We start from the raw sequence: 27,623 nt of genomic DNA, 5'->3' as shown, positions 1-27,623 counted from the left end.
AGGCAGGCAGATCTCTAAGTTCTAGGTCAGCCTGGTCTACAGAGTGAGCTTCAGGATAGCCAGGGCTTCAGAGAAACTGTCTTGAAAAAAATCAAGTCATTATAATTGTGTACCATGGTCAAACTAATCAGCTCTTTGCTTTATTTCCCTTCTCTCATCTTTTACTGTCTCCTCTAGCTACAGCGGCCTGCGTGTCAACTATATAGTATGCAGCACATGGTCCTTTACAATGTTCCCCTAGACACTTCCACGGCACATCGTCTCCTAACCTTCTTTAGGTCCCTTCTCTACCAACACCACCCATTTAAAACTGCAAACGTTCCTGATCATTTACCAGTCAAGAAAAACAAGAGGATTGGGAGGTAACTAGGTTAAAGCAAAGGAATTTACACACCTGCAATCCCCGCACCTGAGAAGTACAGGCGGGAGGATCAGGAGTTCAAACTAGGAGGAAAAAACATGAGATGGTACTCATTTGGTATCTGATAAAAATAAGAATTAACATTGGCAAATAATTAACATTTGGGAAAATTCTTCAACTTGTTTGGTAGTCAGCCTTAGGCCTGTGGAGACAGAAAGTCTAAAGATAACAACAAAGCATAAAAAGGAAGAAAGAAAATATAAGATCCTATAGTCTGAATGCAATGGATGAGAGCACCTAGGTTAGTATTCCTTTCTTAAATCAACTGGAGTACTTTACCTTAGCAGTGTGCAGCAATAGGTCAAAAGGGTGTTGTTTGTTTTCTGCCTTTTTCTTTTTCTTTCTTTCTTTCTTTCTTTTTTTTTTTTTGGTGAGTATAGGTGTTGGCAAAACTATAGATGAAAGATCTGTAATCTATATGTAAATACAATTTATATATAAAAGAAAAATACTGATTTTTGGCTAGCATTACCACATTCTTGGAATATATCCCTACTCACCTGTTCAGCTCTTTTGACACTACAACCACAGAGGTAAAAAGCTGCAATAGAGCTGGGCGATGGTGGCACACACCTTTAATCCCAGCACTCGGGAGGCAGAGGCAGGCGGATCTCTGTGAGTTCGAGACCAGCCTGGTCTACAGAGCTAGTTCCAGGGTAGGCTCCAAAGCCACAGAGAAACCCTGTCTCGAAAAACCAAAAAAAAAAAAAAAAAAAAAAAAAAAGCTGCAATAGAGAACACAAGCCTGCAAAACTGAAAAGATTTACCATCTATCCTTCTTTTAGAAAAACAAACTTCTAAAACCAGAATTAGTAATATGTAATGTTTTTGATACCTTGTACTAGTTTTATCATTTGCTACTGAAATTGAAACATTTTAAGTAGTAAGTTTAATTTTCCAATTAAAGTTAGTACACAAGAAAGAATATTATGTAACAACTACTCCATTTTTTTTGTTTGTTTTGTTTTTTTGGAGACAGGGTTTCTCTGTAGCTTCAGAGCCTTTCCCAGAACTAGCTCTTGTAGACCAGGCTGGCCTCCAAATCACAAGATCCACCTGCCTCCGCCTTCTGAGTGCTGGGATTAAAGGTATGCACCACCATCGCCTGGCTTAGATTTGATCTTTTATGGGCAACTAGTTAATCTTTAGATTGAAAAGGGGAAGACTGCAGGATTTAAAAAACAATGAGTAGCCAGGCAGTGGTGGCATACACCTTTAATCCCAGCACTTGGGAGGCAGAGGCAGGCAGATCTCTGTGAGTTCAAGGCCAGCCTGGTCTATAAGAGCTAGTTCCAGGACAGGCTCTGAAGCTACAAAGAAACCATTTCTCGAAAACCCAATCAATTAATCAATCAATCAATCAATAAATAAATAACTGAATAAAATCAAATCCAGTTGGGTGGCGAAGGCACACACTTTTAATCTCAGCACTCAGGTGGCAGAGGCAGGTGAGTTCGAGGTTAGACTGGTCTACACAGGACCAGGACAGTCAGAGCTACACACAGAGAAACCCTGTCTCTAAAAACAAAACAAAGCAAAAAGAACAAATCTGAACAAAATCTTTCACTATACTTAAAACAGATAAATCTGGGGCTGGAGAGATGGAGCAGGGGTTAAGAGCTGCTCTTCCAGAGTTCCTGAGTTCAATTCCCAGCAAGCACATGGTGACTCACAACCGTCTACAGTGAGATCTGGTGCCCTCTTCTGGTCTGCAAGTATACATGTAGGCAGAACACTAAACATAATAAATCTTTAAAAAGATAAATCTTTTAATTAGTGTTTATATGCTGCTAATTCTTTTCAGTTGTTGTTTTTCATTTTTTTAAAGAGTTATTTTATTATTTGTGTGTGATGGGGGTGCAGGTGTGTCTGAACACCAGAGGACAGTTTTTCAGGACCAGCTCTTTCCTTCCATTTTTGTTTTTAGTCAGGGTCTTTCCTGTTGTATCTGTGACTGTGATATCCACTAGCTTCTGCTGGTTCCTCTGGACTCTATCTCCCACCTTGTGGTAGGAATGCCGAACCTGTGATAACAGCCACAATAGATTCTGAGGATCCAAATCAGGTCATCAAGGTTGCCAGGCACACATTTTTACCTGCAGAGCCATTGGACCAGCATTGTTTTGTTTTGAGACAGGGTCTCATTGTAGCTAGGCTGACCTGAAATCCATTAAGTCCAAGAACTGCCCCCAAACTCAAGAGGCCAAATCTGCCAAGCCACACAACGGTGATGGTGATGACACTTAGAAAAATAATTTAGCAAAATTTAGCAAGTTGCTAGAAACAGGTATGGTAACATACTACAAGCTGGGTGTGGTGGCACACACCTGTAACCCTGGCAGTCCAAGGTAGAGTCAGAAGGATCAAAGAATTCTAGGTTAGCCATTGCTACAAGAGACCTTCCCACCATGTCAAAACAAAAACAAAAATGTCCCAGAAATCAAACAAGCAAAACCCCCAAACACCAACAAAACCATTCTAAAGAGAAAGCAGGAAAAACTAAAACAAGTATACAACTGGATACAAAAGTTTATAAAATAAGTTGATTTTAAATTTTTTTTAATTCTTTGAAAGTGATTCTTTGATCAAAGATCAATCTAAAATATTATTTATTAAATTTTTATCAAGTAACATGACATAGATTTTTAAGTTATCAGTGTATCAGTGTAAACATTTCTACCTATTTTTATAACTTTAACCTCACTTCTAATATAAAAATTGTAAAGCATTTATTTGAATTCCCAAGAAAGTTTTCCTTTAATTAAACAGAGAATATTTTCAAATAGATGTTTTCTCAGGATGTTCTTAAAATCAACTGTTATATTAACAAAATACCTATAACTTGTTTATAAATAAGCATTTAATTTTTTTATAAAAATTTTAAACATACAGTTTTCCTCCATTTTTTTTCTCCACATCAGACTATCATAATATATTTTAGTATAGACAAAAAATTTTGTACTAACATTTAAAGAAATCAAAATTTGACTATTAAATGTAGACTATTTTCCTATAAGTTAGAATTTCTCTTGGTAAATATATATATATATATATAATTATGAATTAAATGTCATAAAAGTCATTAAAATCATTTTACATTCTTTTAACAAATCTGACCATACATCTGGGTAGTCAGACTAATAATCTCCTTATTAAGATGCAAGCAATGAGACAATAATAAAACAATTCACAATACTTTAAATAGCAAAGATATTTCCTACCTTGCCTGCTTCTCTTTCTAGGTCGACATATTCCCGGCTAGGTGTTTGTCGCTGTTCTCCCTGCCAGCTGGCCGGAAAAAACTGGAGAGACAGATTGGTTCCTGTGGCCACAAAAGCCTTTTAGAAAAATCAATACAAACAGGATCAGGAGCAGGACATCGCATAAATTATGCAGGCAGTCATTTATTTTTACATCAGTTTATGTCTTAAGCCAGGCAGCACTGAGAATACTTAAAAGTAAAAAACATGCACTCATCATTTTTCTTAAGTATTAAGTTACAAACATCTGATTCCATTTTAAGGGCATTTGCCATTGGCTGCTTAAATATAAAATCAGACATGGAATCAATACTTTCTTTCAGGTCATTTTTTTGCTGACGTTAGGAACTCACATTGCTCGTGTCTAACCAAAACCTCTATCCCTGGATTTAAAATTTTATTTTCAAATGTGAAAATCACCCATGATTTTGAATTTTAAAGAATAACATAATTTAAAGTTGTAAAAATGAGATTTTATTTTTTCTTGCTTCTTTGGCTCAAGAAAACATGCAACCATGTGTGGATCATTTTAAAAACCTGCAGTATTTAAGTACATTTTAAAGCATGAGTTCCAAAGTCAATGAAAAAACAAAGTACTAGGAGGTCAAGTGTGATAGTGCACACCCTCTGATTCTAGCAGCACTCAGGAGGCAGAGGCAGGTGGAGCTTTGTGAGCTGAGTTCGAGATCAGCCTGGTCTATATAGTGAGTTCCAGGACATCCAGGGCTACACAGAAACCCTGGCTCAAAAAAAAAAAAAAAAAGAAAGAAAGAAAGAAAGAGAAAGGAAGAAACGTTAGATGGTACAGCTCAATATGTAGAACAATCTAAAACCATCATCAAAAAAATTTTATGTAGCCTCTGAGCAATTTAATTCTTATTTCCTTCCCCACATAAAACAAAATCCAAAAATACCATTATTCCCCTTTCCAAGAGATTTAGAAAGAAATAAGTAAAAATAGTATTTTTTAAAAAACCACACATTTTGATCTGGATCAACGGTCCAACATTAGAGCACTGGCTGCTCTTGCAGAGGACCCAGGTTTGATTCCCAGCACCCACCTTGCAGCTCCCAACATCTGTAACTCTAGTTCCAGGGGATCCTATGCCCTCTTAAGCCTCTGTAGGAACTGCACACACATGGTGCACAGACTTGCACAGAGATCCTTGAAATAAAAACAAGAACAAAAACAGGAGTGTCCTGATACATGTCAGGCAGCATGGCCCAGACCTGACGCCCAGCTTTGAAACCCAACCCTGTCTAGAAAAACCAAAACAAAGCAAAAAAATCAAAATCAAAAACAAACAAACAAAAAAAACCAACCCAACATTTTTTTTTTTTTTTTGGTTTTTCGAGACAGGGTTTCTCTGTGGCTTTGGAGCCTGTCCTGGAACTAGCTCTGTAGACCAGGCTGGTCTCGAACTCACAGAGATCCGCCTGCCTCTGACAACCCAACATTTTAAGCTAAGCATAATGGCACACGCCCTTAATCCCAGCACTTGGGAGACAGAACAGGCAGATTTCTTTTTTTTTTTTTTTTTTTTTTAAAGATTTATTTATTTATTATGTATACAACATTCTGCCCGCACACCAGAGGAGGGTGCCAGATCTCAGTACAGATGGTTGTGAGCCACCATGTGGTTGCTGGGAATTGAACTCAGGACCTCTGGAAGAGCAGCCAGTGCTCTTATCCTCTGAGCCATCTCTCGAGCCCCCAAACAGGCAGATTTCTAAGACTCCAAGGCCATCATGGTCTACATAGTGTGTTCCAGGATAGCCAGAGCTATATAGTGAGACCCTGACTTGGGGGAAAAAATCATTTTAGGGACTGGAGAGACAGTTCAGTCTTAAGAACAATGGCTACTCTTACAAAGGGCTGGAGTTCAATTCTCAGCATCCTTATGGAGGCCCACAATCATCTGCACCTCAACTTCCCAGGGATCCAATGCCCTCCTGACCTCTGTGGGCACCAGGCACATCACATAGGGCATAGACATACATGAAGGTAAAACACCCATATACATAAATGAAAGTTTTAAAGTCATCTGTGTATGAACTCCTCTTTGCTAGAAGCATAGTTTTATTTTGCTAATTAAATTCTGAAGCATCAACTGTTTCTAAAACATAACCTTCATTTGAAAGCAAGGGGCTCACATTCGGGGGACATGCTCAAAGCTACTAGATGATAAATTCATTCATCAGTTCCCCTGAGGAATAACAACTTTAGAAAGGGTCCCGGGGACTGGAGAGAGCTCAGAAGTTAAGAGCATTGGCTGCTCTTCCAGAGGTCCTGAGTTCATTCCCAGCACCCACGTCAGGTGGCTCACAACCATCTATAATGAGATATGGTGACCTCTCTGCAGGGATACATGCAGGCAGCAGCAGAAGGAGAAGAAGAGGAAGAGGAGGAGGAGGAGGAGGAGGAAGAGGAGGAGGAGGAGGAGAAAGGGGTCCCACTATATGGCCCAAGATGGCCTTAACCAATCCTTTTGCTCTCTCACCTCCTATTTATTTCTGTTACTGGCACTATAAGTACATTTCATCAGCCTAACTGCTCAATCTCTCAACTGGGTAAGTTTCACCCATAAAAGCTCTACCAGCACAAGTTCAAATGAAAAGCAGATTCATGAATTCAAGTTCATCTTTGGTTACATATTAAGTTTAAAACCAACCAGGGTTCCATGAGACCCTGCCCAACCCCATCCCCTCCCAAAACGAAAACCAGAATTCTAGAAGGAAATCTGCCTAGGCTGTATGACTGAAGGCATACTTCAGTTTCCTTATTAAGGTGGTTCAAAAAGTACCAGTAAGCATTATATAAATGTGTGCTGAATAATATAAGAGAAATAATCCCTCTCCACAAGATGCCCTAAAACTCAGCACAGAGGCCAGGCTGTTCAAATTCCAGACAATGCTCCTGTCTCAAGTACCCACATGCTGGGATTACAAGCAGGAGTTGTCATGCTAAGTTTTGTCTTTGAAGACTGTATCTTACTATTCTGCCCAGGTTGTCTTTACACTCCAGGGCCTAGGTCATCTTGTTCACTCAGTTTCGCCAGCACAGAGACTGCAGGCACAAAGCTTAGACACAGCCAAAGAGAAATTACTGAGAGCTAACTTTCTTGGCCTTAGAGAACATTTTCAGAACCGAGAATTGGCAGGTTAAATCCAGCCCAGGAGGCATGTTTGTTGACAGCTGTGTTTACTAAGAGGCAAATCCTTCAACCACTAGCGCCCTAAATCAGCTCTGTGCTAAGACACTGCAGATCCTATTACCTCACATCCTGTTTGAATGGCAACCTCAGACTTCCTAAGGTGGGTGTTGCTCACACCGGTCATTACAGCAGTCAAGCAGCAGAGGCAGGAGGATCAGAAGTTCCAAGGCTAGCCTGTATTAAGTGAGTTTTTGCCTCAAAACACAAAATGGGGCCGGGCGATGGTGGCGCACGCCTTTAATCCCAGCACTCGGGAGGCAGAGGCAGGCGGATCTCTGTGAGTTCGAGACCAGCCTGGTCTACAGAGCTAGTTCCAGGACAGGCTCCAAAGCCACAGAGAAACCCTGTCTCGAAAAACCAAAAAAAAAAAAAAAAAAAAAAAACACAAAATGGGGCCTGGGAGGTGGCTCAGTGGATAAAGGTGCTGCAGCACAAGCCTGCCGACCTGATTCACCGCCATTGTCCAGACAGCGGAAAGAAAGAGCTGATTTCAGTTCAACTGTCCTGACTTCCACAAGCACACCATTCACGCAAGAGTGAGCGCCTGCATGAATGTGTGTACACACAAAAAATGGGATAATCAAAAAAAGGAGTTTCTGCTTCTCTAACTTCTCATAGTAGAATCATAACTCTCATTTTCTCTCATAATTATTCCCTGTGTTTTTAGTATTAAAGACATTTCCAACAAGCTTACTCTAAGAATTAATAACCAGGCACGGTGGTGCACATCTTTAGTCCTAGCACTCAAGATGCAGAGGCAGGTAGATCTCTGCATTCAAGGTCAACTTGGTTAACAAAGCAAGCTCCACCACAATCAGTTCAGAAGATATAAATTTCAGGCATTAAATTATATAACATCTAAATTCAAAAGTCAGATAATCAAATATTTTTGATACAAAACAAAATATTTTTACTTAGAAGATACTCAAGAGTATGACCTCTATTTCTGTGAGCTACTGGTCCTGCAAGTTTTCTTCGGAGGGCTAGGCATGACCTCAACCACCGGATAGAACAGCCCTAGCCCATAGAGTCCCGTACTTATACAGGAGGCAAAAGAATCAATTCAAGGTCATCCTCAGCTACGTACTGAATAGGAGGCTAGCCTGGACTACTTGATAGTCTGCCTGCTGCCCCTGATCCGTCAAAAATAAATGAAAGCAACATAATCCTGTGTCAGGAAGCACAAAGATCACAAGTTCAAAGCAACTTAGTAAGACCCTCTTTCAATGTTTAAAATAAAACTCTTTCAAAAGGCTACAGTTCAGTTATATATACTACTTGCATAGCATGCTCAAGACCTTAGGACAATTCTTAGTACTAGGTGGGGAGAATAGGAAACAATTAATTAAAAGGTAAAACCCAGAAAGAGAAGGAAATGTGAAATTCCTTCCCAAATAAAAATAATTAAATTAGTTAACAAATGAAAGGTAAAATTATTTACATACCCAACCCTGACAACATAAATCCAAACCCTGGGACCCACATGGTAAAGGACTCTAAGTTATCCTTTGACCTCCACTCACCATGGCACACACATACTGCCTCCTCCACTGAATTAATAAACGTTAAAAAAAATTAAAAATTAATTACTTGTCGTGGAGCCTAGTACCAATGGATACATTTACAAAACATTCCTGCACCTAAGCCTCAGGGAACACTGAAGGGGTAGAAAGATTGTTTAAGAGCTAGAGAGCAGGGAATTTGCTGAGACTGTCTCTGGTAATGTCAGAAGCTATACTCATGAAGTCTCACCAACATGACTAACCGAACAAGGATGACATTGGATACGCCAAACTGGACTGGGAAAAGCCCACTGGGCCGCAACCCTACACAAAGAAGTGAGACAAATGGGGGAAGCTGGGATCCAGAGAAGTGGTCTTCCCTTGGGAAGAGCACACCAAATTGGCTGTCCAGTGCCAAATGGTCAGCCCTGAAAACATAAATAAATAATATTATACAGGCTGAAAAGGCTATATTTAGAAATATATATATATACATATATATATATACACATATGAATGAAATGAAAAAAAGGCTATGAATTTAAAGGAAAGTAGGGAGGGGTATATATGAGCGTGAGAGCAGGAAAAAAAGGGAAGGGGAAAATGAATTAAACCTCAAAAAAAGACTGAGAGTATGGAATAAAAACATTTTTTTTTCTCTCTCTCCCCCTCTCTTTTTGTTTCGAGACAGGGTTTCTCTGTATATCCCTTGCTGTCCTGGAACTTGATCTGTAGACCAGGCCTTGCTGGGATTAAAGAAGCATACACCACCACCATCCTTCTCAATCTATCTTTCTTGAAAAATTTTCAGCGAATAAGCAAAGCTTATTAAAATTTTAAGGGACTGGGTGCTTCTCAGTTGTACCATGCATGGCAAACACCTGTAATCTAAGACTTGGGAGATCCAAGCTGGAGAATAAATTCATCCAAGGCTATATATTGCCAGCCTAGGTTACATATGACCTTTCTCAAAGAAAAACAGAAAAATAAAACTTGTAGGGCCAAATACTTAAGAGCCTAGAATGTGTAATTCATTCTAGAAGAAACTTATGACAAATACTGCAAGCTATAACACTGCTATTTCACAACATTAAAATACAGCTGTTTAGATATACTGTGTCTAGAGTTATATGCCCAATTTATAATTACACGCACCAAACTCTGATAGGACTGGCTAAGCATCACTACATTAAAAAACAACTTAGCTTTAAACAATAGTTTATTTTATTTGTATCTTATTTTTTACATTTATCATTGGAAAACATCCACCTCAAGTATACTATCCACCTCTTGCTTCCGAAATGCAGGCAAAGGATGCCATCATCACTGGACCAACTGAGGATTTTCTTCTACCACCCAGGGCCAACGCTGAAAAGCATTTCTAATGCTTTTGCAAGCATGTAACTATCACAACTACTCAAGAAACCAGATATGGATTGGAAGCGGTAGGCTTTCTTTTATGAAACACTTTACTGATCAAATATTCTATAGTTCTTGAGGAATCTAGTGCCATCTCGGTATCAATTCAATTCCAAGAGCCTTCATTTTAAATACTAAAAAAACTTTAAAAAATAAATCTGGTTTCAGTGATCCAAAGTTGAGTTCATGATATGTGAATTATATTTCAATGAAAAAAAATTGTTTCAGGGAGAGAAGACACTCGCCAATAGTCTTGTACTGTTAACCTGTATTCATTCAAATTGTACCTTTGCTTCAAGTTTGGGATAAGGCAATGAGCCTGTCACTGAGCAAATACCAAGATTCCATTACATTGTTTCCACTAAAACAAAACCAAAAAACCGAAAACTAAAAACCTAAAATTCTCTTTCCTCCAGTTTCTTCCCTTTGTTGCTTCCTAACCAAAACATCTGAAGCGGACAGCTAACAGCCAGGAGAGGAACTAGGTCACTAATATTTTTCGACCCAGGGCTGGATGAGTAGTAGTTTTCAAACATAAAGCAGGCGGCTCTAAATCAACCACGGGTTTGGTTTCGTAGAACAAGGCAATTCTTTAGGGACTCCAATACTAAGAGGAGTTTAGGTTAGAAAGAGAAAAACAGACGGTTCTTTCAGACTCTTAACATTCTAAGAAAATGGTCCATCCTCCTGGGCCCTTTTTACCCCCCTCTGCTATTAGGGCAACAGATAAGTGGAGTAGATTTACTCTCGGCTGTATGGGAAGATATCTTCACATATATATTTGCCAATCTCGCTTCTCAGAAACAAACTATCGCTGACCCCAAGTGATTCTTTTCACGAACGGGTGTATTCTTCCGACCAACACTCCGATCCCCGATCGAGGTCACAGCCTAGGCGATGACGCTTGCCAGGCTCGGGTTTGAGCTCCACTCCGAGAGCCGAGCCTGCTCTGGGAACCACGGACCGTCGCAGCCGGCCAAGGCGAAGGAACGCGTGCCCGCCCGAGGGCCGACCGAGCCGCCGGCTTCGGCTTTTTTTGCCATTCGAATCCGGACTAGGAAGTGAGCCTGCGCCCGCTCAGTTCCGGGAGCCGCAGCGTCCACGGCGCCGTCCGGAACCCGCCCGGGCCGCGCGCAACAAGTGAGTGGCGCGCGCCTAGGTCCCCCCCCCCCCCCGCGGCCTCCCCGGGTCCCCGGGCCCGCAGACTTACGATCTCCGAGCGGCCGTCGCGGCAGGCGTTCTGGAAGCGTGTCTGGCGCTCCTCGTGAGGCCGGTCCCTGAAGCCCGTGTACTTAATCTGCAGGGCAGAGATGGCCCGAAATCAGGAGGCAAATCCGCGGCGGCGCCCGCCCGCTCCCCGCAGCTCCGATAAGGGTAAGCAGAGTCTGTGGGCGGACTGCTGCCGGGGTAAGATTACCCCTCGGCCGGCTCGCCGCCTCGGGCTCCCCGGGAACCAAGCCACTCAAACTAAACTTTTCTCCGCCCGGGCCCACTCGAGGCGCGCCAAGGCCTCCGCGCCTCCCACCCGCCTCACCTCACACTCGCGGCTCAGCTTCCTGAAGAACTCCTCGTTCTCGAACTTGCTTCTCTGGTCGGGGACGACGCGCGGCATCTTCCCGCCCTCAGGCCGCGCCGAGCGGCCGCGCTCCGAGCTAGCGCGGGCAGCCGCTGGCGGGCTCGGTGCTGACCGGCTGACCGCCCACCCGCGGCGTCTGGACTCCCGCTGCTCTTTGTTTCAGGAGCCCGCCCGCGTGGGCTCCCGCTCCAGGGAGTCTGAGGTGCGGCCGTCTGCTTGAGCCCAACCCACGCTACCGCCACCGCCGCTTCAGCCGTTGCTTGCCGCCCGCGCAGACACAGCTCTAGCCTCCCCCGGCCGCTGCCGCCACTTCCTCTCGCCGGCCCCCCCCCCTTTTCTCTCCCTGCCCCCCCTCCCCGCCAGCCCCACCCCTCCTTCTCGCGCGCCCGCCCGCTTCAAACTCTAGCAAACAAGACGCACCATTCACAACTCCACGACCCGCGCCGCGCATGCGCCACCCACCCGCTTGCGGGGCCGCTGGGTTGCAGTGAAACCCGGCTCCTTCCGCAGCACAATCTCCTTCCCCTAGCCTGTCCGCGGGCTTCTCCGAGAAGAGCCACCCAGAAGGGATCCGCCCCTCCCTTAGCAACTAGGAGCGGCCCCGCAGACCTTTTTTCTGCCCTTTCTGGGCTAACCGGAACTTCTTGGCTCCCCAGCCAGGCCCCCAGAGTAACCCCAGATAGCCACTTGAATTCGAGGAAACCTAAGTCCTTAAGGACTTTGCATACTTCACACAGTCAGGGAGGGATGTGGATTGGGCACCCAAAGGTGGAAGTAGACGTCTAGCCGAATCATGGTGGGAAGGCGGTGGCTGTTGGAGCCAGGTGGGCATTAAAGAATCTGTCTACAGACGAAGGTTTTAGACAAGCACCACCAGACCAGTGCTTCTAAGTCTCAGATTGGTAATTCCCAAAATGCAAGCTCATAAGTCCATAGTGTTAGTATGAGAATGTTTATGTAGATCTAGCACATCATTTAAAGAAAAAAAAAATCTAAATTATATGTAACCCGTTGCCAGGCTATATTTTTACCCAAATGTGCAGTCAAGTACGAAACAAGACATCTGTAAATTCTAGTGAAGTCATTCAGCCAGAGCAGAAGAAAGTCTGAATGTGCAGCAGAGCTTGGTCTAAAGCTGATCCTCAGTGAATCCCGACCCTTAAAATTCCAGTTTGTTAAAAGATCAGTTCAAGGATGGCAAATAGGTGCCGAGTCTGCCAGCGTCTGGCTAGATGCTGAGCATTGTGAGGATGCACCCAACGTCTCTAGAATCAGTTCTTAAGACAGACTTTGGCAGACTTTTACAACCAGTCTCATCCAATCTTATTTTATAGATAGAGACCTAAAGTTGGGCAAACAACTGTCTTAGTTTGCCAGAGACTGTCCTTGTTTTAGCCACTACCCCCCCCTCCACACACACACACACACACACACGCACACGCACACGCACACACCCACCCCCCCAGGAGCTGCTCAGTCCCTAACAAACTGGGATGGTTGATCATCTTAACTGAAGTCTGGGGAGTTGATTGCCCAAAGTCAAGGGTTTGTTGTTGGTTTTGTGTGTGTGCTACTTTTCCAGTGCTGTGATAGAACACTATGTCCAAGTCAACTGATAGAGGAGTTTATTGGACTTACCACTGCAGCAGGTTCGAGTCCATGATGGGGCATGGTGGCAGGAACAGGGAGCTGAGAGCTCACATCTTTTTTTTATTGTTGTTTGTTTTGGTTTGGTTTTTCGAGACAGGGTTTCTGTGTGTAACCCTAGCCCTGGCTGTCCTGGAACTCACTCTGTAGACCAGGCTGACTTCACAGAGTTCTGTCTGCCTCTGTCTCCCGAGTGCTGGCACTGAAGGTGTGCACCACCACCACCCGGCTGAGGGCTCACATCTTAAAAACATGAAGCAGAGTAAGATCTAGGAATGCCAGTAACTTTGAAACCTCAAAGGTGGCCCCTAGAGACATACTTCCTCCAAAAAGACCACATCTCCTAAACCTACCCAAACAGTGCTGTCACTGGGGATTAAGTCTTCAAACATCTGAGCCTATGGGAGACATTTCTCATTCACACCACCATAGTCCAGGTGATGTAGATCAAACCCAGAGTAGACTCAGTCACCTACCCTTTTGTCCTAGCATATCTAAGGGAGTAGATGGAAACGTTATGGACCCACTCAACAGTTGGTATCAGCTATATCTGGCAAAGGATGCAATTTTTATTGATTTTTTTTTTAATTTTGCTTTTGTTTTTTTCAAGACAAGGCTTCTCTATCTCGAACTGTTCTGGAACTCACTTTGTAGACCAGGCTGGCCTAGAACTCACAGAATTCTGCCTGCTTCTGCCTCCTGAGTGCTGGGATTAAAGGCATGCACCACCATCACCTGGCTCTATTGATTTATTTTGAAGATGAGCTCTCTCATTCTCATGGCTCATTTTGTAGTAAAAAATGACCTCGACTTTCCAATTCTTCTGCTTCTACCTCCCCAGTGCTGGGATTGCAGGCATGAGCCATCACACGTGGTTTATGTGGTGCTATGGATAGGATCCAGGGCTTTGCACATGCTAGGCAATCACTTTAGCATGGGAGTGACACATCTCTAGCCCACAAACACCCCACTTTTATTAGTGCATTAGTATTTTGGTCAAACTGTTAGAAAAATTTCCACAGGCAAAATAATTGACAAAACTCGCATTAAATATCTGACTCATAGATTAGGAGGTGAGTGAGGCAGCCTTCGCCAGAGGCAGACCTAAATCTCTCGCAGGATCTTTTCTGCATCTACTGTATCACCCTCAAGTCTTCCAGCCCAACTAAGACAATCTTTGTGCATAGGGTGGCACAGTTGTTAAGAAAGAAGAGAGGGCATGGTTCCCAGTCAACAAGAAGTATCTGCTAGTGTAGGGGCTTATTGCTGACGTTTTCACTCTGGCCCTCATGGTGGGCTGTGTATGCCATATGATATCAGTCAGCACCACCACCTTCTGTTTAGGTAGACACTTGTATTGCTTTCCATTTCAGCCTCTGAAAAGCGTCCTTAAGAAAGCACCAGTGGGGGCTGGAGAGATGGCTCAGTGGTTAAGAGCACTGACTGCTCTTCCAGAGGACCCGGGTTCAATTCCCAGCACCCACATGGCAGCTCACAACTGTCTGAAGATCAGTTCCAGGGGATCTGACACTTCACACCAATACACATAAAATAAAGTTAAATAAACCATAAAAATATTTAAAAAAAAAAAGAAAGCACCAGTGGTTTGCAGTGGGTTCCCATGGGCCCACTCATTTGCATCTCATCTTGGCCTTTTGTCTCTAACATTGGAAATAAAAGTTGAAGCTGGGAGGATGACCCAGTAGTAACCCTTGACTAGTACTCAGAAGACTGAGGCAAGAGGATATCAAGTCCCAGGCCATCTTGGGCTGCTACACAGTGAAACTGTCCAAAACAAACAAACGAACAGATGAATGAACGAACAATAAAAGAAAGGGAAAAAGAAAAAAAAGAAGCTGGGGAAGTGGTGGCGCACACCTTTAATTCTAGATCTCTGTGAGTTCAAGGCCAGTCTGATTTACAGAGCAAATTCCAGGCTAGTAGCCAGAGCTGCAGAGAAACCATGTCTTGAAAAACAAAAACAAGAAAAGGAAAAGAAGAAAGAAATTAAAAAGGAAAAACCAATGTCTATAGTGCCCTGAAAGGAAAAATAGCAGCAAGGACAAAGGATCTGGACCTAGATAGGTGTGAGTGCAGAACAAGCCAAAGCATTTTAACTTGGATGGGGAATGACGTTCTTTGGGAAATAGATGGCAAAATCTGCCCAGCAAACCCAGAATTGGTGACTCCAGGCTTCAGGGTAACCCACACTCAGCATGGCCTGGCATCCGAGTGGCCTAGTTGGGGAAAACACTACGGGAAACAAACTGTTAGCTGTAGGAACTATCCTCAGCTGACCTCTGTATGCTTTTTTTTTTATTATTTATTTTTGCTATTTTGAGACGGGGTTTCTCTGTGTATCTTTGGTTGTCCTGGAACTCACTCTGTAGACCAGGCTGATTCACAGAGATCCTCTTGACTCTGCCGCCTGAGTGCTGGAATTAAAGGATTAAAGGTGTACACCACCATGACCGGCTGTTTTTTATTTTTGTTTTTTGTTTGTTTATTTGTTTTAAAAATGGAATTAAAAGAAATTTATATGGGAAAATTTCATCCAAATGAGATACATATAGGTCTGTACTCCTAACAGCTGTCTGGTTGAGTAGAGATTGATTCAGACTCTCCCCTGTGAAGTTTGCTCAGATCCAGTTCTAGGAGGTCCATGATGCCAACCTGGGAGTGTCTTTGTGTTGTTTAGAAATGTCCTCCTCTCACTTCCCCATCACAGGTAATTCCTCTGAAGCTTTGCTACCTGAAACCTTCCTACGCATCCAACTAGCTCAGGGGCTCCTCTGTACATTTCCCTACACTCCTGTCTGGATAGTCACTTCCTGGGACCCCAGTCTGATCTCCGGTAGGTGAATAGAAAATATGCACCAGGGATACTGGCTCCATTATCCAGTACAGTGCTTGCCATGTAAGCGTGAAAACCTAAACGTGGATCACCAGAAGCCAGATTTTTAAAAAGTGGGACCTAGGGGCTCATGCTTGTAATCTTCGTGCTGCGGAGGTAGGAGACTCCCTGGGACTGCTGGCTCGCCAGAATAGTGAAATTGGTAAGTTCTAGGTTCAATGAAAGATGCAAAAAGTAAGGCAGAGGGCAACTAAGAAAGATCCTGATGTCAACTCTGGTCCACACAATGTACATGCAAAGAAGATGACACACTGCTGGGCAGGGACGGAGAAACTTAATTGCTTAGCCCAACTATGAAACTCTGGCCTGAGTGTTTTAATGTCTCTGTCTCAGTTCATTCCCACAACCACTTTCTAAATGAGGTCTCCTGTGCTCGTCAGGTGGAGGAAGAAATTAGAGAGTGGGAAAGCATTACGGTAAATTACAAGACTCTGACCTATTAGAGTATAAGCACGGAGTATGTCATTTTCACTTTCTCCTCCACACAGTCCTGCGAGTTTGACATTCTTGAGCCTAGTCTACAGATGAGGAAACTGACCTCAGAGGGGCTGAATGATCCCAGGATTGTGTGAGTTTGTATTTTGAGACAGTTTCTCTATATTATCCAGACTGTCCCTAAATTCTCAATCCTCCTGCTTCAGCCTCCCAAATGCTAGGATTGCAGGTATGTGCCACCACACCCAACAGGATTATTGTGTGTACTCCCTCCCACCCCCCCCCCACACACACACACTGGTGCTGGGGTCCACATGTAGGCTCTTGCACTTGCTAGGCAAGCACTCTACCACTAAGCTTAATCTCTAATTTCAAAATGATCTTTTTTTTTATTTTATTTTTTTTTATTTTTTATTGTTTATTGGTGTGAAGGTGTCAGATCCCCTGCAACTGGATCTTCAGACAATTGTGAGCTGCCATGTGGGTGCTGGGAATTGAACCCGGGTCCTCTGGAAGAGCAGTCAGTACTCTTAACCACTGAGCCATCTCTCCAGCCCCTCAAAATGATCTTAACCATCCTTCTCTGCTGGTAGAATCACCTTCTCTGATGGTGAACTTCCTGCCTAGACCTCTTACTGAGCTGCAAACTCATAGGAAGCTGTAGTTGGAGCGCTCCTCCTACTGGAGTCCCCGCCATGTCCCAGAGGCTCCTTATTGGTTGAATAACAGGGTCCTATTGTGGGCCTTTGTAGGAGGTTACATCTCTGGTGTTCTAGGGTTATTCATTCCTGCCCCTGAACCCAACTGTTTGTCCTTCTTTGTCGTGGGAAATCAAGGCCTAGTGGTTTTGCCTCCCAAAGTCCAGTGGAAGCATGGTTTTATCTGGATCTGGTATCTGACTTTCCAGGTCTCCCGTGCCTTTCTAAGGAAACAGTTTCCTGCCAGGAGGTGGCACACGCCTTTAATCCCAGCACTCGGGAGGCAGAGGCAGCCAGATCTCCGTGAGTCTGAGGCCAGCCTGGTCTACAAGAGCTAGTTCCAGAACTGTTACATAGAAAAGCCCTGTCTCGAGAAACAAAAACAAAAAGGAAACAGTTTCCCTTCAGTTCCTGAGGAAATATTGTACCATCTTGAAACTGAAATGGGATCTGAGCCACAAATGAGACTTAAGGAGAAGGAAGAGAAATTGGTAGCTGGCATCATGCCTAAAGTCCTGGCTCCACTCAGCTTCTAGGTTTTGGAAGGAAATGGGCCAATATCCAGGACAAATGTGTCATCTGCCTGAGTAAGGCAGCTTTCTGGGTCCTTAACATCTTTTTTTTTTTAAATGTAGAATTCATATTCCATAAAATTTACCCCTGGGCCCTACAGAATCTCTCTTTTGTTCCAAATGTGTTCTCCCCTTTTAGCTCCCTTGCCACCCTCCCCCACCAGCTCTGCTCAGCCATAGGGAAAGGAAAGAGGAGCAGATTTACCCAGAATAGAGTTTCTTCAGTGTTGGGATCAATAAACCCTTTTGCTTAAAAGGAACCAGATGATTTCATCCTTGTAATTACAAGGTTGACGTTTGCAAATCTTGCCCAGGCTCCAAATGAGCCTCTTTGTCATGGGCAGTGGAGGAGTTTGTCTGGATGCTGGAGGATGGAGAGGGAGCCTGGTGTGGTGGGAAAAGGTCCTGGCTCAGGTCAAGAGACCTGGCTAATCTTTTGGGGCTGCACTGACGCTTTGTCCCCCTCCCCCACCAACTTCTGGCAAGTGATGGGAAACAGACTAGACAGGAGGCTAGGGAATATCAGTCATGAACTTGAACCGCATTCTGCTCCTGCTTAAGACCCCTCCCCCATGTCTCCTTTTTTTTTTTTTTTTTCCTGGCAGAAAGACAAAGGCCTTCAGCCTAGCATTCCAGACCCCAGACAATCTTTCCTTTCCTTTCCAACTCCATCTCCTGTTTCTCCCCATGGCACTCTGCAATCCATACTGGCCTGCTCATGTTTCCCACATGCCTCTGGCAAGACTTTCTCCCCCTTCTCTGCAGGGAAAGCTCATCCTTCTTTAAATATGAGTTTAGGGGCCTCTGCTTCCCACAGAGTAACTGATGTCCCTCCCAGCCCTTTTGTTCTGTTTGCTTATTTTCTGTGAGTGGGGAGCATGCGTGTTAAGATATGAAGGTGTGTGGAGGTCAGATGACAACTTGTGGGAATTGGTTTCCTCCTCCCATGTGGCTCTCAGGGGTCAAACTCAGGTTGCTAGACATGGAGGCAAGTGCTTTTACCCAGGGAGCCATTTTGCTGGCCTCATACTTATTGCTTTCCGTTTTTGAAGTGCTGGGGACGGAACCCAGGGCCTTGCATGTGCTAGACAAGCCGTCTACTAAACTACATCCCCAACCCTACCACCTAGCCACAGCAGCATGCCTACCTGGCCCTGTAAGAATTTGTCTCCCTGTTAATTTGTGTTTATTATACTATCTTACAGCACTAAGACTTTAAAGAAATTATTTAAAAACTTTTTTTGTAAAAAAAAAAAATTAGGATTTATGGGAAAATAAGAGTCCTGTCACCTTAAAGCAATCATTGCTACAGACCCCAAAACTAAAGTTGAGAGATTGCTTGACCTTAATTTCAGAAGTTCAAGGCCAGGCTGGGTAACTCTGTGAGACCCTCATCTCAAAAACTACCACCAACGATAATAGCCCAAGAAACTACTACCTCCGCAACCAGCAATTGCTAACATTTTAGTGTATTTCCCTTGGCCTCGTTCCACCTACACACTTTCCTACACAGCTCTGACATCCTGTATGTGCAGTTTTGAGTCCTCTCTTAGGGGATCGCTCTAAACCTATGGTCCAAATATTTTTCCATGATATTACTTGATATTCTTGATAGCATCTTCTTGATTCATAGTTCCAATTCCCTATTGTTGGACATTTAGATCGTTTCCTGTTATTCATTATTACAGTTAAGGCTGCTATGAAGCTTCTGGTGCAGTGACTTTCTCTGGAAAGTTCTGGATAGTGTTTTTAGTACCAGTTTTTAGAAGTAGAACTACTAATTCCAAAGATACAGGCATTGTAGAATTTCCTGATACATATTACATTTCTCCATTTTTCTGTGGCACTGCCTCTTCCTCTTCTTGTTCTTCTTCCTCTCCTCCTCTTCTTCAGATAAGATCTCACTATGACTGGGCAGGCTGGTGGCCCAAACCTTTAATCCCAACACTTGGGAGGCAAAGGGAGAAAGGAAGCAGGAGACAGAGGTAAGAGGATCTCTGTGAGTTGGAGGCCAGCCTGTTCTACATCGTGAGTTTCAGGACAGCCAGTTCTAAATAGTTAGATCCTGTCTCAATAACAAACAAACGATTTCACAAGCAAACAAACAAGCAAACAACAAAAGTAGCTCAGGCTATCCTGAAACTCATGGTCTTCATGCTTCATCATCTCAAGTACTGGATTGTAGGTGTGTGAGACCATGCCCTTTATCTCCTGTTTCTTTCTGAGCCTCAAAATCTATCCTCTCCTCTGTTTTCAGCATCCTCAGACACAGGAAATGCCAACCAAGAATAAAACAAGACCTGCAAATAGAGATCAATGGATCAATAAAGGAGGTTGAATAATTTAACACTCTCTTCTGGCTCATTATTAACTCTGAAATCCAAATGCATCCTTTTCTACCTCCTCTCCTTTTATATGTCTGACGACGACACCTTGACATTTTGTCCTATTCTTGGATTCTTTCCCAAGTTTCCCAACCACACCATGCAGGCAGGCATAGTTCCCATCATACTGTGATATTGCCTTATAACTAGGAAGACGTACCAAGCCATAGCCCCCTCAGCAGCCTGCCACCCTCCTAGGAACACAAAGAAGAACAATTAGTAAGGCAGGTACCAGTTGTCTTCCTCAAAAGGACACTTGTGAGTGAATAGCCAAGGAGTTCAGCTCTGGTCTCTTCTGGCTCTTGTCTTGTCTAGTTGGCCTCTCTTCCCTTTATCAGCCAGACACATTCATCTTTTTCTCAGTAGCTTCTCTAGTTCTATCTTATGCTAGTTTCATCTTTGTACCATTCTGTCCCAGAAGAGTGCCTAGCATGCCTCGTAGCATCTACAATTGTTGATTCTATCCTGCAAGCAACTTCCTAGACAGCTCACACCATGACAGTGACAAGGACCCATTCTCAAGAAAGCTTCAACTAGTGCCATCTCTCATCCTTCACCAAAGTATGGTCCACATTAGACTCTTTCCAAGAAGATACCACCTCATAAATATACCACAAGATCTTATTATGGGGTTGAGGATGTAGTCGGTAGTAGAATATTTTCCATGAAGGCCCTGGGTTTGATTCCTGGTACTGGAAAAGTTCTTATTTATTTTTAATTATTTATTTTTTTTTCAAGACCATGTTTCTCTGTGTAGCCCTGACTGTCCTGAAACTCACTCTATTAGACCAGGCTGGCTTTGAAATTTGAGATCCTCCTGCCTCTACTTCCCAAGTGCTGGGATTAAGGCATGCACCAATATACTCAACTCTTGTTTTTTATTTATTTATTTTTAAATTAAAGATTGTCTTGGAGGCTGGTCATGGTGAGAGATTCCTGTATTCCCAGCACTTAGAAGGTGTAGCATGTATAATGAGTTTGAATCCAGGCTGAGAGCCATGAGACCCTGTCTCAAAAAAAAAAAAAAAAAAAAAAAAGATAAATCAGAAATGTTTTGGAAGAGATAGCCATTTGAGAATAGTAATGGTTGTCTGGTATGGGCTGAGATTCCACATAGTGAGATATAGACACTCAATATTTGCTTCATGACAAAACAATTTCCAAACACTCTTCTTAAGGGACTCCCAAATGCCTTCGGTAAAGACGGACAGGATTACTTCCTTGCTTTGCACTTCACGAGATAAAGATTTAGAAGGGATAACCGAGCCATTCAAAAGGCGCCATCACCAGGTAGAAGATCCCAGAGAGATCAAGAGGATGGAAGAATATAGGAATTGAAGAAATTCAGTTCTGTGTCTGTCTGTGTGTGTGTGTGTGGGGGGGGGGGGGTCTTACATATGCAGGGATCCTAGGCTGACTGTGAAATCAAGGTAGCTGAAGATGATCTTGAAATCTTGATCCTTCTGTCTCCACCTCCTAAGAGCCAGGATTAGAGGTGTGAGCCACCCTGTCTAGTTTAATCAGGGCTGGGGATTGAATCAAGGCTTTCTGTAGTGCTAGGCAAGCAGTCTACCGACTAAACTACATCCCCAGCCCAGTCTTTTAATCTGTTACAGAGTAGCCTGATGTCAGAGAGTTTTAGTGAGTTGCTTAAGATCCCAAAACTTGCTAGTCAGTTTCTTTTAAATCGAGGGCAAGGCAACTATTATCTTTTTATTTTTATTTTATGTGCATTAGTGTTTTGTCATGGGTGTAAGGTCCTCTGGAACTGGAGTTACAGACAGCTGTGAGCTGCCATATGGGTGCTGGGAATTGAACCCAGGTCTTCTGACTGGAAGAGCAGTCAGTGCTCTTAACCGCTGAGCCATCTCTTCAGTGCCTCCCAAAGGCATCTTTTTCCATCTACCAGGTCTATTTTGGTTGCAAGTGATAGAAAGCCAATCAAAACCGACTCAAAGTGGGGCTGATCCAGCTCATTGGCAGAATATTTTCCTAGTATGCCTGAGGTGATAGGTTCAATGCCTAGAAATGAAAGGAGAAATCACAAAGCTGGTTTCTACAAAAAGTGCTAGCAGGCATGGTGGTGCACGCCCTTAATCTCAGCATTTGGGAGATAGAGACAGGCTGATCTCTGTGAGTCTGAGTACAACATGGTTTTCACAGTGAGCTCCATCCAGGTCAGCCAGGGCTACATGGTGAGACCCTGCTTCAAAAAACCAAATGGAACCAAACAGCAGTACTTTATATAATGTATTAGCTTGCTTAACTGGAAATTCTGGTTACGTCACTGATGTTAGGCTTGGCTAGATCCAGGTGTTCAAACACCATTACCAAAAATTTGCCTCCTTCCCCCAGTTTCTTGGTTGTGTTCTAGTTTTTTTCTCACACGATAGCCATTCTGTTTGTGACTCGAGGGCTGCCCTTTCCAGATATTCCCATGGAAATCTGGGGATTGATCTCAATAGGCCAAATTTGGGTTATTTGCTCGTCTCAAAATTGGATTCAGTGAATTGCTGTTGACAGGATGATGTCACAGGAAAAGGAATGGCTGTACTCGGAAGACACTACACCAGAAAGCACCTTGGATGCTGTTTACCATAGTCATAAAGTTCTCCAGTAATGACGGAATGATGGCATGGCTATGACATTCTCCCTCTCTCTCTCTCTCTCTCTCTCTCTCTCTCTCTCTCTCTCATATATGTGTGTGTGTGTGCGTGTGTGTGTGTATGGTGTGTGTGTGTGTTATGTGCCAGGGTGTTTTGCCTGCATGAATGTCTGTGTGCCTCATGTGTGCCGTGTATGTGGAGGCCAGAAGAGGGTATCAAATCCTCAGGAGCTGGAGGGCTGAGATGTGAACCTGGTCCTCTGCAAGAGCAACAAGTGCTCCTTGCTGAGCCATCTCTGCAGCTCCAGACTATGACACTTTTAAATATTCCTTCTAACTCTGAAAATAACAGAAGTTCTAGTCAAAATTTTATAAAATGAGGTCAGAAGGGTTTGGGGAAAAACAAAACAAACAAACAAACAAACAAAAAAACCCAGAAAAACAAACCTGGGAATTCATGTTTTCCTGCCAGTGACCTCCCTCCTTTTGTAGGTAAGCTAGGAACAGCAAGTGTTAAAACCAGGGCACCGCACCAGGCACCGCTCTGGAAGGTACTACCTGAGGCCCTGGGGCCTGCTACTTTCATTGCCCCTTGAAATGTTCCCCCTGCTTTCAGTGTTAAATGACCTAGCTGACCAGCGGCCTGGTCTGGCTGACACGGATGGCTGATCTTAGCCAGTGTGGGTGCCCTGGATTAGGTGGTTACCAATGATTGCCCGATCAGTGCTTTCTCTGTTGGCTCTGCATGGTGTAAGTGTGCATTCGTGGTGGAAGGCCAGTTAAGTCAGGATATGAAGCTCAGCACACATTCAAGGCCTCCAGAAGGTAAACAATGCAAACAGTGCCTCCTGGGGGTGCACACTGGAGTAGCTCCTCTGTCACCCATACCTGAGGCTGGTGGAAAGACTGGAACTCGGGACCACCAGCTCTCTGTGGAGATCGCCTCCTGACTGCTCACAGCAGACCCCCTCACTGCAAATGCTGGCTTTGGTATAGCTACATTGTTGCTCTTCCCAGATGTGCTGGGGATGGATTGTTCATAAAGAATCCAAGTGGCTCAGGAGTTTTCCTGATGGAGAGAATTGGAGAAGCCAGCTGAATGTTCACGATCACAGAGTGGGGCTGGAGAGAGGGCTCATCAGTTAAGAGTGACTACTGCTCTAGCTGAGGACCCAAGTTTGGCTCCCAGTACCTACATCAGGTAGCTCACAATTGCCTATAACTCCAGCTCCAGGGATTGCAATGCTCTCTCCTGTCCTACTCAGGTTCCTATGTGAGTGTATGAACACACACACACACACAGAAAAAAAAAATAAATCTTAAAAAATCATAGAGGCTACAGCTTTGTTAGAACCTAGGACCCCTGCATTCTGAGCACTGCAGCATGCTATGACTTGGGAGGGGCACATCCATGGTGGTGACTCCAGGAGGCTTTGAAAGATGCAACAACAGGCAGAGTTTTGGGGTCCTTGGGAGGTTCTGGAGGCTGCACTAACCGTTCCCTGGGGCCAGCAGAGCTGCTCCCCAGGCAGAAGCCATGTATCAACTACAGGCACCTCTGCCATGTTGATGGATGTTCCTGTCACTGCTGCTAATTTCCTGAAAGCCCCTTCTCTCCCACCTTCAACCTCCCCGTCAAAAGGAGCAAGATCTCTAATACTTACTCAGCAGCTACTTGGTGAGGTCACCACCATGTTTGTCTACCAATTCTTACGACTAGAAGGGCTGGAAGTGGAAACAGCTCTGGAATAGTAGCTGGAGGGAGCTGAGGCCAGAGTCTTGTTCCCACAGGAACCATCTTCAGTGTACAGATGAGGAGAAGCAGGGCATGGGAGGCAAGAGGCCTTCCTGAGGATGGACCAAGGTCAGGCCCAGATAAGAACACAATGTTCCCAGATTCTTCCTAGGAGTCATGGGGGAATCCTGCTCTATGGAGTAATTTAGCCTTGGCTTTAGAGGTCTTTCAGGGCTCAGATAGACCTACACCCCCTGCCTAATGGCTCCCCAAACAAATCCCAAGTTCAAGCCCCTTTGACCACAAAGCTGGTGGCAGGAGATTAGAGTCCAGTCTTGGTTAGCTTCCCTTGGGGTAGGGTAGGCAGCACCTGGCTCTGGCTGAACTCCCTCTTGGGGCTTTTCCTGGGCCTACAGGGTAGCAGTTGAAACATCCAGGGGAGGATTAGAAGAGCCTTTAGGTTAGAGTGACTGAGACACCTCTGGACAGAGTGCCTCAGAGGCCATCTTGTATGGTGAGCTAGGGTTGGTCAAAGCTGACCTCCTGCCTTTACCCATGACTGTTAAGGAAAATAGTATATCTAAGAGCCTTCTTCAGCTCCTGTTTGCCCTCAAATGCTCCCAAGTTCTAGCCCTGTGCTTTGTGGGATGCTAGCTTCATCCTCTCAAGAGTTAAGGCACTGTCCAATTCTGTACACCCTCCTCTGGTCAACTCTCTCCTATTCCAGTTCTTCTACATACTATGTAACTTCCAAGATCTTTCTGGAAAGTAATTGTGCCTAGGGCATGTTCCTGTTGTGGTCCCCAGTGCTTCAGAGCAGGGTCTATGCTTCCTTCAGACTTACGGACCTGGCGCACCAACTGAGCCACACCGCTGAAAACCAGCAGCCCTGCCTCAAGACGTCTGTCCCTGCTGCTCCCTTTGATTTACCCAGCTTCCCTCCTTCCTCAGGCCCAGCCCCCCCTTACTTGTCTTTACTAGTTCTTCTAAATGCTCCTTCTGACTCCCTAGCCCCACCCAAGTTAGGTGGTTTCCTCCGTGGTCCCATAGCCTTCCGGCTGACCTATCCCACCATCCTCCATGTCCAGACGCTGTCAGCGGCCATCCAGGATAAGAATCTGGTCTGCAGCTGCTACCTTCCAAGTGCCTAGGCACTGTGCTCTGCCAGTTTGGGTTGTCCTCAGCTTTGTCTTCATTCTCCATCATTCTGACTGTGTGTCACTGCAATTAACAACTTCAGTTTCTTTCCTTCGCCCACTGATGTTCTTTTTTTTTAAATATTTATTTATTTATTATGTATACAATATTCTGTCTGTGTGTATGTCTGCAGGCCAGAAGAGGGCACCAGACCTCATTACAGATGGTTGTGAGCCACCATGTGGTTGCTGGGAATTGAACTCAGGACCTTTGGAAGAGCAGGCAATGCTCTTAACCACTGAGCCATCTCTCCAGCCCCCCCACTGATGTTCTTGACCAGTCATTTTATTGTCTCTTCATCGGTCTCTGTTTCTTTCCTCATTTTCCACCCATTAATTTAATCTTGATCTAGTAAGTACTCCAGGTGGTCTCGTTGTCACCGTGTATGGTCAGTCTCCATGCCCGTTTCTCACAGGCATTGATTCCTCTCTGTACAGCTAACGGCACTTGCACATGGAAAGGTGTCTCAAACTCTTCAATATAAGCAATCCTCAAGGTCAAGGCCTCAGCTCCTCTAGCCCAGGCCCTTGCAGCACCGATAAGGGAAGGGGAGCATTGCACTGCAGAGGCTCCCTAGACAGCCCAGCTGTGGCCCTTCCTCCTAAATCCTCTCCCCAGCTCCTACCATTGTATGTCTTGGGCATTGGGTTCATCACTCTAGGGCCTCACTGTGTTCATGAACAAAGGTGTGTTAGAACTCTGAAGCGTTTGGTGCTCCACACCGGCCCCCACTGTTCCTTCTTCCAATTCCTCTATACCCGATGCTTGCCTGGATCTCAGGACTTTTTTTTCCCCCCAGCTAGGGGTCTAAGTTAAAAGCCCTGGAGCCTCTGCCCAGGCACCACGCAGACGCCTGAAGGTAAGTCTAATCCCTTTGGGAGTCGCCCAGAGCCTATACTTAGGTGAATGATTTGTGTTGTTCAGGTCAGGGACCTAGAAGAGGAAAAAAGTTCATACATTCGCTTAGCAGTGCTGAGGACCTGCTCACCTCACTGCAGGAGGAGCACGAACCCAAGGTGGGTTTCCAAAGTCTGGAATTGGTCTGGACACTTTTAACTCAGACCCTGAGAAACGACGAGGGTCCCGAGAAAGCTAGAATTCAGCCAGACACCAAACACCTCACTGGCAGTCTAAGATTTGGGCTGTACTGTTCCAATTTTCTAGCTGATGCAGGGCGAATTGATGACCGGCTCCGAGGCACACTCGGTGGGAGGCCCAGGAGTCCTCGCAGCCAGGCCAACCCTCTTGCCTCGCCACCAGCCGCTGTGAGTTCCAGGCCTAGGCGCCCTTGAGTCCGCCTGGGCTCTGGATAAGAGCCAGCGACGAGATCCCTCACTGCAGTTGGCAGGAGGCCCGACGGCGCGTCCCCTGGGGGCTCCCAGGCAGCTGGCGCAGTCGGTGTGCAGGGAGGGCTGAGACCCGCTCCGGGTACCGAGAGCCTGGGGCGCGAGGAGTAGTTAGCCACAGCGCTGAGGGGCCTGTAGTCAGCGGGAACGGTGGAAGAGTCGCGTCCTCTGAACTAATTGGCTCTTCCCAGCCTCCTTGACTGGTAATTGCTGCTTCGGGTATAGAGGTGTCGGAGAAGAAGGGGGCGCTGCTTCCCGAGGCGGAAGTCAGGCTCCAGCCCCAAGGTAGACTTTTCTGAACGCCTGCGCGCTAGGCAGGCGCTGGCTTGGTACCTCTGAGTGTTCATCATCCCTGCGAGGTTGGCTGGCAAAGGGAAAGAGAGGGGAAGAGATTGTAGGCAGGGTGGTAGCTATCCAGCTGTGCGCGCCGGGAAGGAGCTGGTGAAAGGCAGCATTTTCTTGGATGGATGGGAAGGATGTGGAGCCAGCATTCCACCTGGCTCTCTTCCAGGTTGCCCACTGGAATTCTATGCTGGAACCCCTGGGGAGGTCGAAGGTCCTAGGGTTTCCCGTAGTCCTTTATTATTCGGTCGGACATGACCATGCTGGAGTCTGGACTCTTGTTTCTGCTCAGCCGTACTTTCTCTAATCTGGAGGATAAACACCCTTTCTTACGTCTGGGTAAAAATGCCTAAAG

General features: G+C 44.9%; 1 protein-coding gene across 2 annotated transcripts in view; it reads right to left on the bottom strand.

Annotated features, from left to right (window-relative positions):
- The window catches only part of Cbfb (core-binding factor subunit beta), a 49,910-nt gene extending 38,197 nt beyond the window's left edge, over positions 1-11,713 (bottom strand). For both annotated transcript variants that reach the window (XM_041650242.1, XM_041650241.1), the window contains exons 1-3: positions 11,352-11,713; positions 11,028-11,114; positions 3,643-3,759 (exon numbers count right to left, since the gene is read on the bottom strand). In XM_041650242.1, coding sequence (XP_041506176.1) covers positions 3,643-3,759; positions 11,028-11,114; positions 11,352-11,429 — 282 coding nt within the window. In that variant the 5' untranslated portion in view covers positions 11,430-11,713. The remainder of the gene's footprint in view (positions 1-3,642; positions 3,760-11,027; positions 11,115-11,351) is intronic.
- Positions 11,714-27,623: the final 15,910 nt, after the last annotated feature.

The sequence above is a fragment of the Microtus oregoni genome, unplaced genomic scaffold (genome assembly GCF_018167655.1).
Source record: "Microtus oregoni isolate MIOR12 unplaced genomic scaffold, Mior012 000004F_ref0000308, whole genome shotgun sequence".
Lineage (NCBI taxonomy): Eukaryota > Metazoa > Chordata > Mammalia > Rodentia > Cricetidae > Microtus > Microtus oregoni.
The sequence above is the reverse complement of the archived record's forward strand: the minus strand, read 5'-3'. Positions and strand labels throughout refer to the sequence as shown.